General features: G+C 41.0%; 1 protein-coding gene and 2 non-coding genes across 5 annotated transcripts; all 3 read left to right on the top strand.

Moving 5' to 3' along the window:
• The first annotated feature begins 998 nt into the window (after positions 1-998).
• trnap-cgg (transfer RNA proline (anticodon CGG)) lies at positions 999-1,070 on the top strand. Its single transcript has one exon. It is a non-coding gene; the product is annotated as a tRNA-Pro (tRNA).
• A 248-nt stretch (positions 1,071-1,318) lies between these two features.
• On the top strand, positions 1,319-1,390 carry trnap-ugg (transfer RNA proline (anticodon UGG)). The gene has a single exon. It is a non-coding gene; the product is annotated as a tRNA-Pro (tRNA).
• A 4,282-nt stretch (positions 1,391-5,672) lies between these two features.
• On the top strand, positions 5,673-10,733 carry LOC140559471 (uncharacterized). 3 transcript variants are annotated; one of them, XR_011979892.1, is made up of 4 exons: positions 5,673-5,900; positions 7,427-7,892; positions 8,269-8,385; positions 8,709-8,794. XR_011979892.1 is itself a non-coding variant. In XM_072682986.1 (4 exons), exons 2-4 carry the CDS (start codon positions 7,573-7,575, stop codon positions 10,191-10,193), a joined length of 480 nt encoding a protein of 159 aa, XP_072539087.1. In that variant the 5' UTR covers positions 5,673-5,900; positions 7,430-7,572; the 3' UTR covers positions 10,194-10,733. The 3 variants fall into 3 exon arrangements, 2 of the variants coding, with proteins under 2 accessions (XP_072539087.1, XP_072539086.1); XM_072682986.1 differs by lacking the exon at positions 8,269-8,385 and adding an exon at positions 10,148-10,733 and having other exon boundaries at positions 7,430-7,892; positions 8,709-8,822; XM_072682985.1 differs by lacking the exon at positions 8,269-8,385 and adding an exon at positions 10,148-10,733 and having other exon boundaries at positions 8,709-8,822.
• Positions 10,734-10,980: the final 247 nt, after the last annotated feature.

Raw genomic sequence — 10,980 nt, 5'->3', positions numbered from 1 at the left:
TCTGCCATGATGCCTTAGAGGGCTTCTTAACACATTGTCAAAAATAGCTGATAGACCCACAGAATGCATCACCAGCGTCTGCTTCCCCAGCTTTCTGTAGTGTCCTCGTTTCTGTGAACACTGCAGAGGGTAGGGCGGCACTGCGGGCTCATCTGAAACTAGCTCCAGTGAAACTGCACTACGTGGTCTGCTGTGTGAGATATCGGCTGGTTGTGTGAGCTGGTTTGCGTTAAGGTAGTCTGGCAGTTAAAGTTGCTAGACGAGTTCAGAAAACGAGCACGCTGTGTGTCGACCTGTGCGGTCCCTGGCAGCAGGCTTACAGTAGATTAGTACTGCAATTGGAACACAGCAGCCGTCTGCCCCCTTCAGTCCGGGTAGTCAGCCGCCCAAAACAGCTGTCATTACAGTGGGTTAGCTCAGCGGAACGCGCCCGCTCTGCAGGGGAGTGGCCGGAGACGTTTAGTAAACGTTATTTGCGACAACAGATCACGCATATCCTGCATATATTCGCTGAACGTGAATCCAAGACAGAGTCCTCACACACAAGTGTTTCGGCTGTAAACAAATACAGCCAGCGTTTCTTAGTGGCAGCTAATGCTAGCTTAGGTGTTGGGCAGTTTCCGACAGAAACCTGTGAGCTTTAGCTAGCTAATTGTTTAATGCTGATAAATCAGGCTTGCTTTGAGAAGTAATGAACTAGCTGTTAGCTAGCTAAGTTAGATCGGTGATCTAAATGAAGTCGTGTAGATTGTGTTAGCCAGTGCTAGCTAGCTTGCTAACGAAAGGTGCGCTGTCGTTTTTAGCACTAGCTACCTTTAAGTTGCAGTGTTCGCCTAGAGGAGGTCGCAGGCTAGCACTAGCAAACGTTACGCTCATATGGTGAAATATCACCAGTATAGATTATTTTATTGATCTAGCAAGACGTTTAATCGCTGATCAGATGCAATAGTGTGAGTCTTGGAAATTCATGTAGACTAGAAACTCCCTGTACTCCACGTGGCTCGTTGGTCTAGGGGTATGATTCTCGCTTCGGGTGCGAGAGGTCCCGGGTTCAAATCCCGGACGAGCCCATTGTTTTGCCTCAGGCTCAGTAAAGTCCTGTGTGAAAGGTTGGATGTCGAGCAGGAAAGGAGCGACGTGTGCTCGGATAGACGCTGTTGTTAAATTCAGCACCGTGTGAGAGACTCGAACTCCGCATTTTAGACTGAAAACCAGACCCCACAGGCCTGTGTGCTGTTCAGTGCGCAGCTGTATGCTACCAATGGCTGGATACATGGATACAGTTCATATACTGTGTCCTAAGTGCTTCCGTATAACTGGCTCGTTGGTCTAGGGGTATGATTCTCGCTTTGGGTGCGAGAGGTCCCGGGTTCAAATCCCGGACGAGCCCTATCTTTTCTGCCTGGCCCAGATCTTACATATGCGGTCCGTTCGGTGTAATGATGATTTCCCACGGCTCTTTAAGACCCCACCTAACCCGCCCTCCCAGCACACCTGATCCTGGTGGTCGGAACTGCTGTATCTGTTAGTTACTGGTGGTCGTGTTTTGGGAACTGCAGCAGGATAAAGCCGGTTATTTAGATCTCAGTGATCTGTAGGCAACCACACTCTTCTTTATTACAAATGAATATTTTCAATTTCTCTACAGCCTCGTCGTTTCCATGTTTACTTCAGGAGAAATGACCAATTTTAGGTGTAGATTTAATAAATCTGCAATACAGTAACCCATCATCAGAGGGCAGCACAACCCAGCCTGGCGTGTCTTTCCTCGTCTGTTCTGCTTTTTATTGACTTGAAAAACAAAACGATTTATTCAACAGAAATATATCTGATATACAATAAACAGGTTGTTCAGAATAAAATGGCTTAATTTGTATTGTAATAAAAATTAATTTCACGCTGAATATATATATTCATATATTTAATAATATTTAATAAAAAAAGGTTAAATTGCAAACCCAATTACATATGCAAAACATCTTGAAATAAATGCAATGAAAAAGAGGGCTAGTCCACAAAACTAACCCTCTTTTGTTGCATATATTACTAGATGTTTTGCATATGTAATTGGGTTTGCAATTGCAATTTAACCTATTTTATATTAAATAATATTATTAAATATATAAATACATATATTCAAAATGATTATATATATATATATATATATATATATATATATATATATATATATAACAAAAAGCCATTTTATTCGAACCCTCTTTTTTGCATATACTGCTAGATGTTTTGTATATGTAATTGGCTCTGCCACTTACGATAATCAACATTACATGACTTTTCAAAATGATTTTTATTAAACTTTTATTCTGAACAACCTGTTTACTAGTTATCAGATATATTTCTGTTGAAGAAATAATTTTATTTTAAATAAAAACAGTAAGATTGTGTGTGCTTTTCTTTACTGAATATCCTCAAAATACTTGTGAACTGTTGCTGCATTTAATTGAAGCTGTCAACTGGGACTAACTGTGCAAACATCCAGACCTTTCCCAGGAAAAGATTATGGCAAGTTCTCACAGGAGCATTCCCTTTTTCCAGTTATCTGATTTTTGTCTTTTAAACACATGAATTCAACTTAAAGGTGCCCTAGAATAGAAAAGTATTTTACCAGGTAGTTTAAATGAGAGCTGAAAATGACCGTAAGGAGAGCTGAATATGACCGTTTTTTACTGAAAAGGAAATCCAACCAAACCAAAACAGAGCTGTAAAACAAACCGTTCAATTCTGTAATGTGACAGTCTTGGCTTAGTATGCTTATGCCCCCTCCTCCCAGTCTAAACACACTCAGCCCACTGCCAAAGGCCTTTTGACACCTAAAGTGGCAACACACAAAAAAGGCAACGACCACTTAGAGAGAACGGGGTCTGATACTTCTAATGCTTGCAGACTTGTTTTCTGAAAGCCTCTTCCCCCAGGATGCACATCTCCAGCAGTCTCAGTCAAGGAGTCGTGACCGCAGCTTTGCCTGTGCCAGTGGAGAAGCTAGCAGCTTCATTCTCCCCTCCAAAGCACTGATGGTTTGCTGCCTACCTTTGCACCATCTGAGTTCACCTGACTAACACGTGGATGTTAATGGCTAATTAGCATTGTTTTATGACAGCCCGGAAGAAAGCCCAACAAAGTGCTTTATAGCCAGGAGCAGGTCTGTTTAATGATTAAAATAAATAACCCATGTTGTGCAGGAATTTCTCAAGAAAAATGCCCTAAAGTGAATTCTCCTGAATTGTAGTGAATGCCAGTTACACACAGGGTCCTTGTTTGTGTACGTAAGCAGTGCATGACTGATTACCTGGTATCTGCCACAGGGCTCTGGCAATGCCAATGCCTTAACTGTGTTTGCCAAGGGAAGCAAAGGTCTTTCAAGGCTACTAGAGAAATTCCTTGTCACTGCCACTCACTTGTATTCAGAAGAGGTTTACTGGACAGTTTATTTACAGAGGCTGATAGATTTAGAAATGCAGCAGTTTCAGTTTGTAGTGCAATTAAACCTCCGAGTGAAACTAATAAAGGAAGTCCAGTTTCCTTTAATATACATTCATCTGGTTAATGAAGTTATTGTGCATCCATCTGAACATAATATAGACACAATGTAATTAAAGAATATTTCATTTCAATTTATAATTCTGATATTAGCTCTTTCAGCCATTTCTATTGATGGTATTAAAATCAAACATTGGCCTCTTTGACTGATCATATTCATTTTGATATTACAGTGCTGTGAAAAAGTAGAAATTGGTAACCATTTCCAGACTGGGAGATTTCAATGGTTTGGTTTCATATCTGTATTTGAATCTGTTAAAAATGTGGTGGCATCATGTGCAGCTTTTTCAGAAGTGAGGTTTAATTCCAACAGGTCTGGCAGTAATCATATCTGTGTGTGTGGCTAATGGAGTTGAACCCAAGTGAATTTGGGTTTAGTACCTAATGCCGCTCTTACAGCAAACGACTTCTCTGTCGCAGACAAATTTCCAATATTGTAATAAAATCATGCGAGTCTTGCTAGCATTGCATGACGCTCCCATCGTCTCAATCGCTTGGTGTTTGGTTATCAGATTGGTCTTTTTCTTGGCTTGACATTCCCATAAGATCAACTGTGTTTAATATTTGCTGCTTTCAAAACTGTTCCTTATTCACTATCTATGCGCTCACACACACAACGAGTTCCCTACAATAGTGCTCTATATAGTGATCTGCATTTTCTCCTGTAAGGGTTGGTGAATAGGGTACAGTTTCAGACACAGCTTACAAGCTTGTAGTCTTGGCCCTTGACAATTGTGACACAGACAGGGGGCAGCATACAAGGGCAGCTGTGGCCAAAAGCTGCTTCTGTTTCTACTCCATTGTGCAAGAGTTTCTCTTCTCATAAATTTCTACCAGGCGTATGATGGCAGTCTTGGAAATACTGACACTGCCAAAGTCATATCAAACTGTCTCTTGATGTGAGGAGTTATAGAGCCATATTCTCTGGTCTTCTCACCACACAAAAACCTAGGTGTGTGTCGCCTTGTACAAGACTGTTGCCCTGGCCTGGGTGTAGGCTCTGGACCAGCTCTGGACCAAGCTCTGTCCAGAACAAGCAGATAAACGGCTTCTGGTTGTGTTGTAATCACTGGCTGGGGTTACTACCATTTCCCACCAATAATTCAACCAAACACACTTAGAAGAGTTTCCACTCCATCAAAATGTTCAACCGCATCATGTGTTATTTTTAACGAGGGAACCAATAAAACGAGCATTAAACTGAACCGGAGAGAACGCAGGGCTGAGCGGTGTGACAGGTTTACTTAATAAATGTTTGTGGTCAGATATGCTAAACTCAAAGATGTTAATTCATTCAACATTCATTCAAACTGTTCTCAGCAAGGATTGGTTAAAAATCTTGAGAAACAGATCAAGGTTGTGTTTCCTTGCTTGTTGTGTTCAGGGCGCTCCCTAATGTTAATACTGTTTATGAGTGGGAGGAATGAAACCTACAAGACCTTTTTCTCCTCCAGAATGAAGCTCAGTAAGTGCTAGTCTTTACTCCATTCAGAGATGTGATGTGGTGCTTTGCTAAACTCTCCACAGGTGGATTCCTAGTGCATCTGACTCTGATATGCTCTGTCATCTGAACGCTGCTGAAGAGCTCTGTGCTTCACTAAAGTTTAGTAGTGCAGTAGCCGGCGTTCAATGCCTGGAGTGGCAGTGACAGAGACGCCATTCTCTCTATTATAGTCAGTGGAGCATCGCAGTGATATACAATCTATCCTTTTGAAGTAAAATGATGCTTCTTTGACTGTGTTTTACTAGAACTGTCAGAGCCTCTCATATTGGGGAAGTTTCAATGTTTGCACTCAGCTATTCTAGCAGAGATGTATAGCAGGTTGCTTCTGTAATAATCTTAAATACTAGTTTTAAAATGATTTATCAAAAAACAGTGTTTTAGGCTGATCCCTTCTCTCCCCTACTTTAAACAGAGGTCTATTAATGTTATGTTTGCTGTGTTAAGGAGGCCTCTAGCTCAGCAGGTGCTCCCAACCCCCAACTCTAACAGAAACACACACACACACACACACACTCCCACGTGCTCCTGTCAACAAAGAGCGTTTATGGCTTCTGGAGAAAGAGCCCGCCCCTTCCACTTTACCTTCAGACCAGACTGTCCCCAGGCCATCTTCCTGTATGCTGTGCCAAGCTGTAGTGGCGGAGCTTCTGCACTGCCCCCACAACTCTGAGCCTTTAAAAGGCACAGCAGTCAGTCACACTGACATAAGAGCAGCTCCTCTCTCGAACACACACACTCACTGACACTAATTCTGTCTCCTTTGAGCACACCGCTGCTGGAACAGCGTAAGAAGAACAATCATCTGACAGACTGCTGGTATACCTGCACTCGCTCTGCTGTAAGTAGCCCATTATGTTCTGTTTCCTTTTAATTCCCCTTGGTTCCTCTTTAACTTGGACATCTTAATGGTTTCTTTCTGACTCAAGTTGTACATCATTTTGACGCACATTTTAGAGAAGTGAAAGTATGAGTATGACTTTGAAGCTTGGAAGAAATAGGAAGTCCTATTGCACATTGGGCCAGTTTCATAGACATGGATTAAGCCTAGTCTTTCATTAAAGTACAGTGGTAGTCTAACTTGGCTCTGGAAATCTGGTCCATTATGTCTGGATTATTGTGTATGACTTTACATTTAGAACAATGTATCTATTTAAGAGCTTGTTAACCTATGAGTTAGTATCACTTAAATGACAAATGACTTGTGTGCACCGGAAAAATACATGAAAAGATAAAATACCCAGTGGTTCAAATGCAGTAAGCCTATACAATTATTACTGTTAATCGACATCTGCAATGTTTGTCTTGTGGTAGAAACTTGTTTTCTCATTTTCTCAACACATTGTGGAGAACGGTCAGAACAGGTCAAAGGTTTCTTTCAAGAGGTCAAAATCGAATGAATAATTCTGGACTAACAGGTGGCCAGCAGTCCTCGGTCTGCAAAATAGCATTATGATGGTAAACACTCTGTAGGGGCAGGTGACAGCCTCGCCATCTGCTCCTGAATTTTAATTATGATTTTACAGACACTTAATGCAGAGCAGACAATTGGAGGCATGTGAGAGATGTCAGTCTGAATAAGACAAATGTTGTCTGACTGGCAGAGAAGCCATCTTGCACTTGACACTGATGAGTTTAATTCCAAAGTGCTGTACATTCATTTGTACCAGCTTTGCTTATTAAGATGTTTTAATCTAATGATGAGTGGCATAGCACAAAATGCATCTTTATGGATATAATATTATCTAAGGTCATTTTAATCCAAATATAGCACTGATATTCCTAATAATATATGTAAAACTCACTCCCAGCATAGTCTTTCATGAACAATATGTAGGTAATTTGTAATGTTTTTTAATGTGTTTAATGTATATTCGTTTTCTATATTATAGATTATATAATACTAGAAATTACTATTACATTCCATTTATGTACATATATATTATTTATTTGGTAGCTTATTGCCAGAGTGCAAGAACTAAACAAAAAAAGAGAATCAGACTGCTAGGCATAGCCATTTGTTAACCTGATTTTGTAAGCAAAAATGAAAAAGAATGAATAATGTATTCATTTTGATTAGGTGACGATTAAAAGAGTATATGAGAAGAGTATAAAACAATCATTTTTATATACAAGAGAAAGTTAAATGCACTAAAATGTGTGTAGACACAAAGAAACACAGTGCCACTGATACAAAGCACCACAACCTGTTTAATTAAGAGGGATCTTCGGCCTGCTAAACATGTATGAGTGTCTGAGTTACAAGCCAGATCCATAAAGTGCCTCACAGCTAAATAAATGGTAAAGAATGTGACATATGCCAGATGAGCATCTACCAGTCAACTGACTTCCCTGATTCTTTTTCAGCAGCTGGGCATTACACCTTCCGGATCAACAGTCCTGCTCCAACTCACCACCCAACCATTACAGAACTTCTGGATCTTTCCTTGGAGTTCCACTGTTGAACTACATCTCTCTGCTCCTGCATTCTGCGCTCACTCCCTGCAGGAGACATGGTGCTGTGTGAAGATCTCGAGTGTGGAGTGTGCTACCAGAGGTACTCTCGAAGCGAGCGGATTCCCAGGATGCTCTTCTGCCACCACACATTCTGCTCGACCTGCCTGGAGACCATGGCCGTGGAGCGCAGCAACATGCTGAGCGTCCGGTGCCCACTGTGCCGCCAGGTGTCCTGCGTGCGCGGGGGTCTCAGCTTGCAGGAGGCTCTGTGGGTCAACAGCCGCCTGTGGGAGGGCATAAGTGAGGACCAAGACCAGGAGGAAGAGGAGATAAGCAGCGCCACTGGACAGGCGGCGGCTCCAGTACAAACTGATTGGTGGGTAGCTGATGTTTTGGTGAAAAATCTAATTCACACAATTAACAAAAATTGTATGTTCTTCAGAAGCAGTTCAATTGGAGTTTGCTGCTTTAATTTTGCATTGGGGTTCACAGACACTCACGTACTAATGGACTAAATAGACTTTTCTATGTGACTCCTGACGCTGTGTGACTTACTGTCAATGGTGAACCATGATTCAGTTCAGTTCAGTTCTAATTGCTGCTGCTGCCCCTAAGGGATTGTAGTAGTGTATTAGCACTAAGCTAAACAACAATTTACATGTACAACATTTTTGGCCATAAACAGACATTTGAAGCTCATGAAATACATAACAGACATTTAACAGACTATCAATTTACCTTCTATGTTGCAGTGGCTCCTTCAGAAGGGGGTCCTGGCACAGAATTGTCCTCCATTTTAAACAAGTGATTGGAACCTGATCAGGCTCCTGCTCGTATTTACTGTATCTAGGACATCCAGAAGAGTTAGAGTAATGCTTTTTCCTCATTAAAGTGTTCTTTCCCACTAGAAATCAAAACATGATTTGTTGACTCTACAGTCAATCAATCAGTCAATCAATCAATCAAAACTTTACAATGAAATCAACGAAATTACTTCCTTGAATCCTACATTTTGTCTTTTTGTGCTTGGTTGATTCATTCTGTTTGGGAAAGGGGAGAAATGATGTAAATCAGTTTTTTCTGCAGAACTGTTTTCCTAAATGAAGGCCACTGCATCAAAAAAACTAAACAAAACTATCATGATATTATTTTCTTTCCTTTTTACTCATACACTCTGTTGTTGTTCTGACAGTGGGCTGAGGCCAAGCTCCAAACAAAATCGACCCAAACTACGACTGCCAACCTTCCTGAAGAGACTGAGTTTCCCTAGACAGCCCCAGGAGAGCATTGTTCCTGGATGCAATGTGTGAGTAGTCCTCTTAATGCTGCACTTAACTCCATACCTTCAGCTTTAGGATTGCTCCAGCTGATGATACGACATAAAGTCATGCATATAGCAATCAATGCATTTCAACATCTCAGTCATGTGCAACAGACTCAGTATGCTGATCCCAGTAGCAGTAGGAAATATGTGTTTGTCTCAAGCATGCATTCCTCCCTCTGGGATTTATCAGAGCATTAGAGACTTATAGTGATGCTCTTATGCAAACATCATCTCCACCTTCTTGTTTGCTAGAATATGTAGTAGCCTATATACCTCATACATGCCTGGAATGACTTCCGCTGTAACTGGAACAGTGCCGTAATGTGCTGCGTGTTTTTAGAAAGAAGAGAATCTCTTTCAAGGAAGAGAAAAACACGTAACGAAGAGATTACTGACAAAACCACTGAAAATCAAACATATATATCCACTCAGTCCAAATATCTGAATATGTACAGAATTGTCCAGATGTTTTAGTCACCTAAGATCATTATTTAAGAGCATTTATTTATTCACAGGGATGTAAAATTACTACTTTTTGTATGAATGTTATTTGTACTTGTTTTTATTAAGAAAATAAACACTTACTGCCCGATGAGGATATAATAATAAAGTTCTGTATATGTTTTTTTCATATTATTATGGTAATCTGAATATGCAATCCAAGTTTTAACATTAACCAACATAGAAAAGCAAAAACCTTTTTTCTCCTGACGTGGATGGTTTTGTTATAACAGCAGTTATAAATTGATAGAACTGTCAGAATGAATGAATGTTCATTCTTTTGTGTTTATCGTCGCTATCACCTTCTCCAGAAATCTCCAACAGGAGGAGAAAACCTAAATTCTGTTTCCGTTGGTCCATTCATGATTACATTTGTAATAATATCAAGAACCCAATGGAAATTATAACTGCTTTATTGAAATGTTGTCAAAAAGTGAAAAATGACAAAAACTAAATCCAGGCTGTAACAGTGTCAGAAACCAAGCAAGTGCAGCTGATATTACTTAACAGATTCAGTGTGTAATGAGAGAGGTATTTAGGTATGCAGTTGCTAATTGTCTAGGTGTGCACATTGCTAATTGCTGCATTAGCCTCTTGGTTCTGGCCATTGCAAAACTACTGAAGCAAACGTAAGACACCCAACAAGTCTTCACCATCTGTGGCATAAGGGATTTTTGGAAGAACTATAGCTTTAAGTTTGCACATGGAACGATCCCAGTTGGAGTGAATTTCAATTTGAATTTGACCGTTATCACATCTGCTACTCTTTTGGTTATATGCTAATTTTCTTTTTTTTTTCTCTGCAGGCAGATGAAGTCATGGCGAAGGCTTTCTGGGGAAGAAACACTTTGAAAGAGGTCGTGCCACAGCGACCTATCCACACTGCACAATGAACTCTCTGTTTGCTTTACCATTGTCATTTAAAACTGGCCAGCCATGTGCCAATCAGATCCGGATTACGGGACAAGAGCAGCAGTGGACACTGGGCCAGGGGTCTAAAGGAGACAGTAACCCTGCAGACTTCTTCCTGGCTATGCGCTTCTCAGGACGCATTTTCTGCATGAATAGCAACAAGCCAGGGTGCTGCCGTTGTATCTGCGGGGATCTTCTCATTAGCCATTCCACCCATAATCCCTCACAGCTGCTGTGGCGGCGGGATCTGCTTCAGCTGTTCCAACAGAGTGAGAGAGAAAGAGAGAGAGAAAAGTGTGCACGATGCGAGTGTCCCATATGCAACATGGAGCTGTCAGAACAGATGGCCTCCCGAGAAAGAACTTCCCCCGACTCTAATTGCACCCCAGCGTATCCAGCCAAACCCCTTTAACTTATTATTAGCTTTGCTATTTATGTTATTTATAAATTATTCTGGATTAAAGATTCAGTTCAGTGAAAGCTGTCGTTTGCTATGTGTGTGTACACTGTCTCTTTCTGTTCAGGCTGATCAGGTGTGTAGGGGTGAATGACTGCCTGCTTTCTGTTGAATTAATGATGGTATCTTTGAACCATTTATGCTGAGGGTTTTCAGTGAACACAGCCATCTGTGAGGCTTCCCTTAGGAGAGCGCCCTGGCCAACATCAAGGCCCAAACCACCTAGACGCTGTTTAATGGCACAGAAATTGAAAGTGTGCAGCTAGATCC

Source organism: Salminus brasiliensis, chromosome 7 (assembly GCF_030463535.1).
Source record: "Salminus brasiliensis chromosome 7, fSalBra1.hap2, whole genome shotgun sequence".
NCBI lineage: Eukaryota > Metazoa > Chordata > Actinopteri > Characiformes > Bryconidae > Salminus > Salminus brasiliensis.
This window is presented reverse-complemented; position numbering and strand designations above follow the sequence as displayed.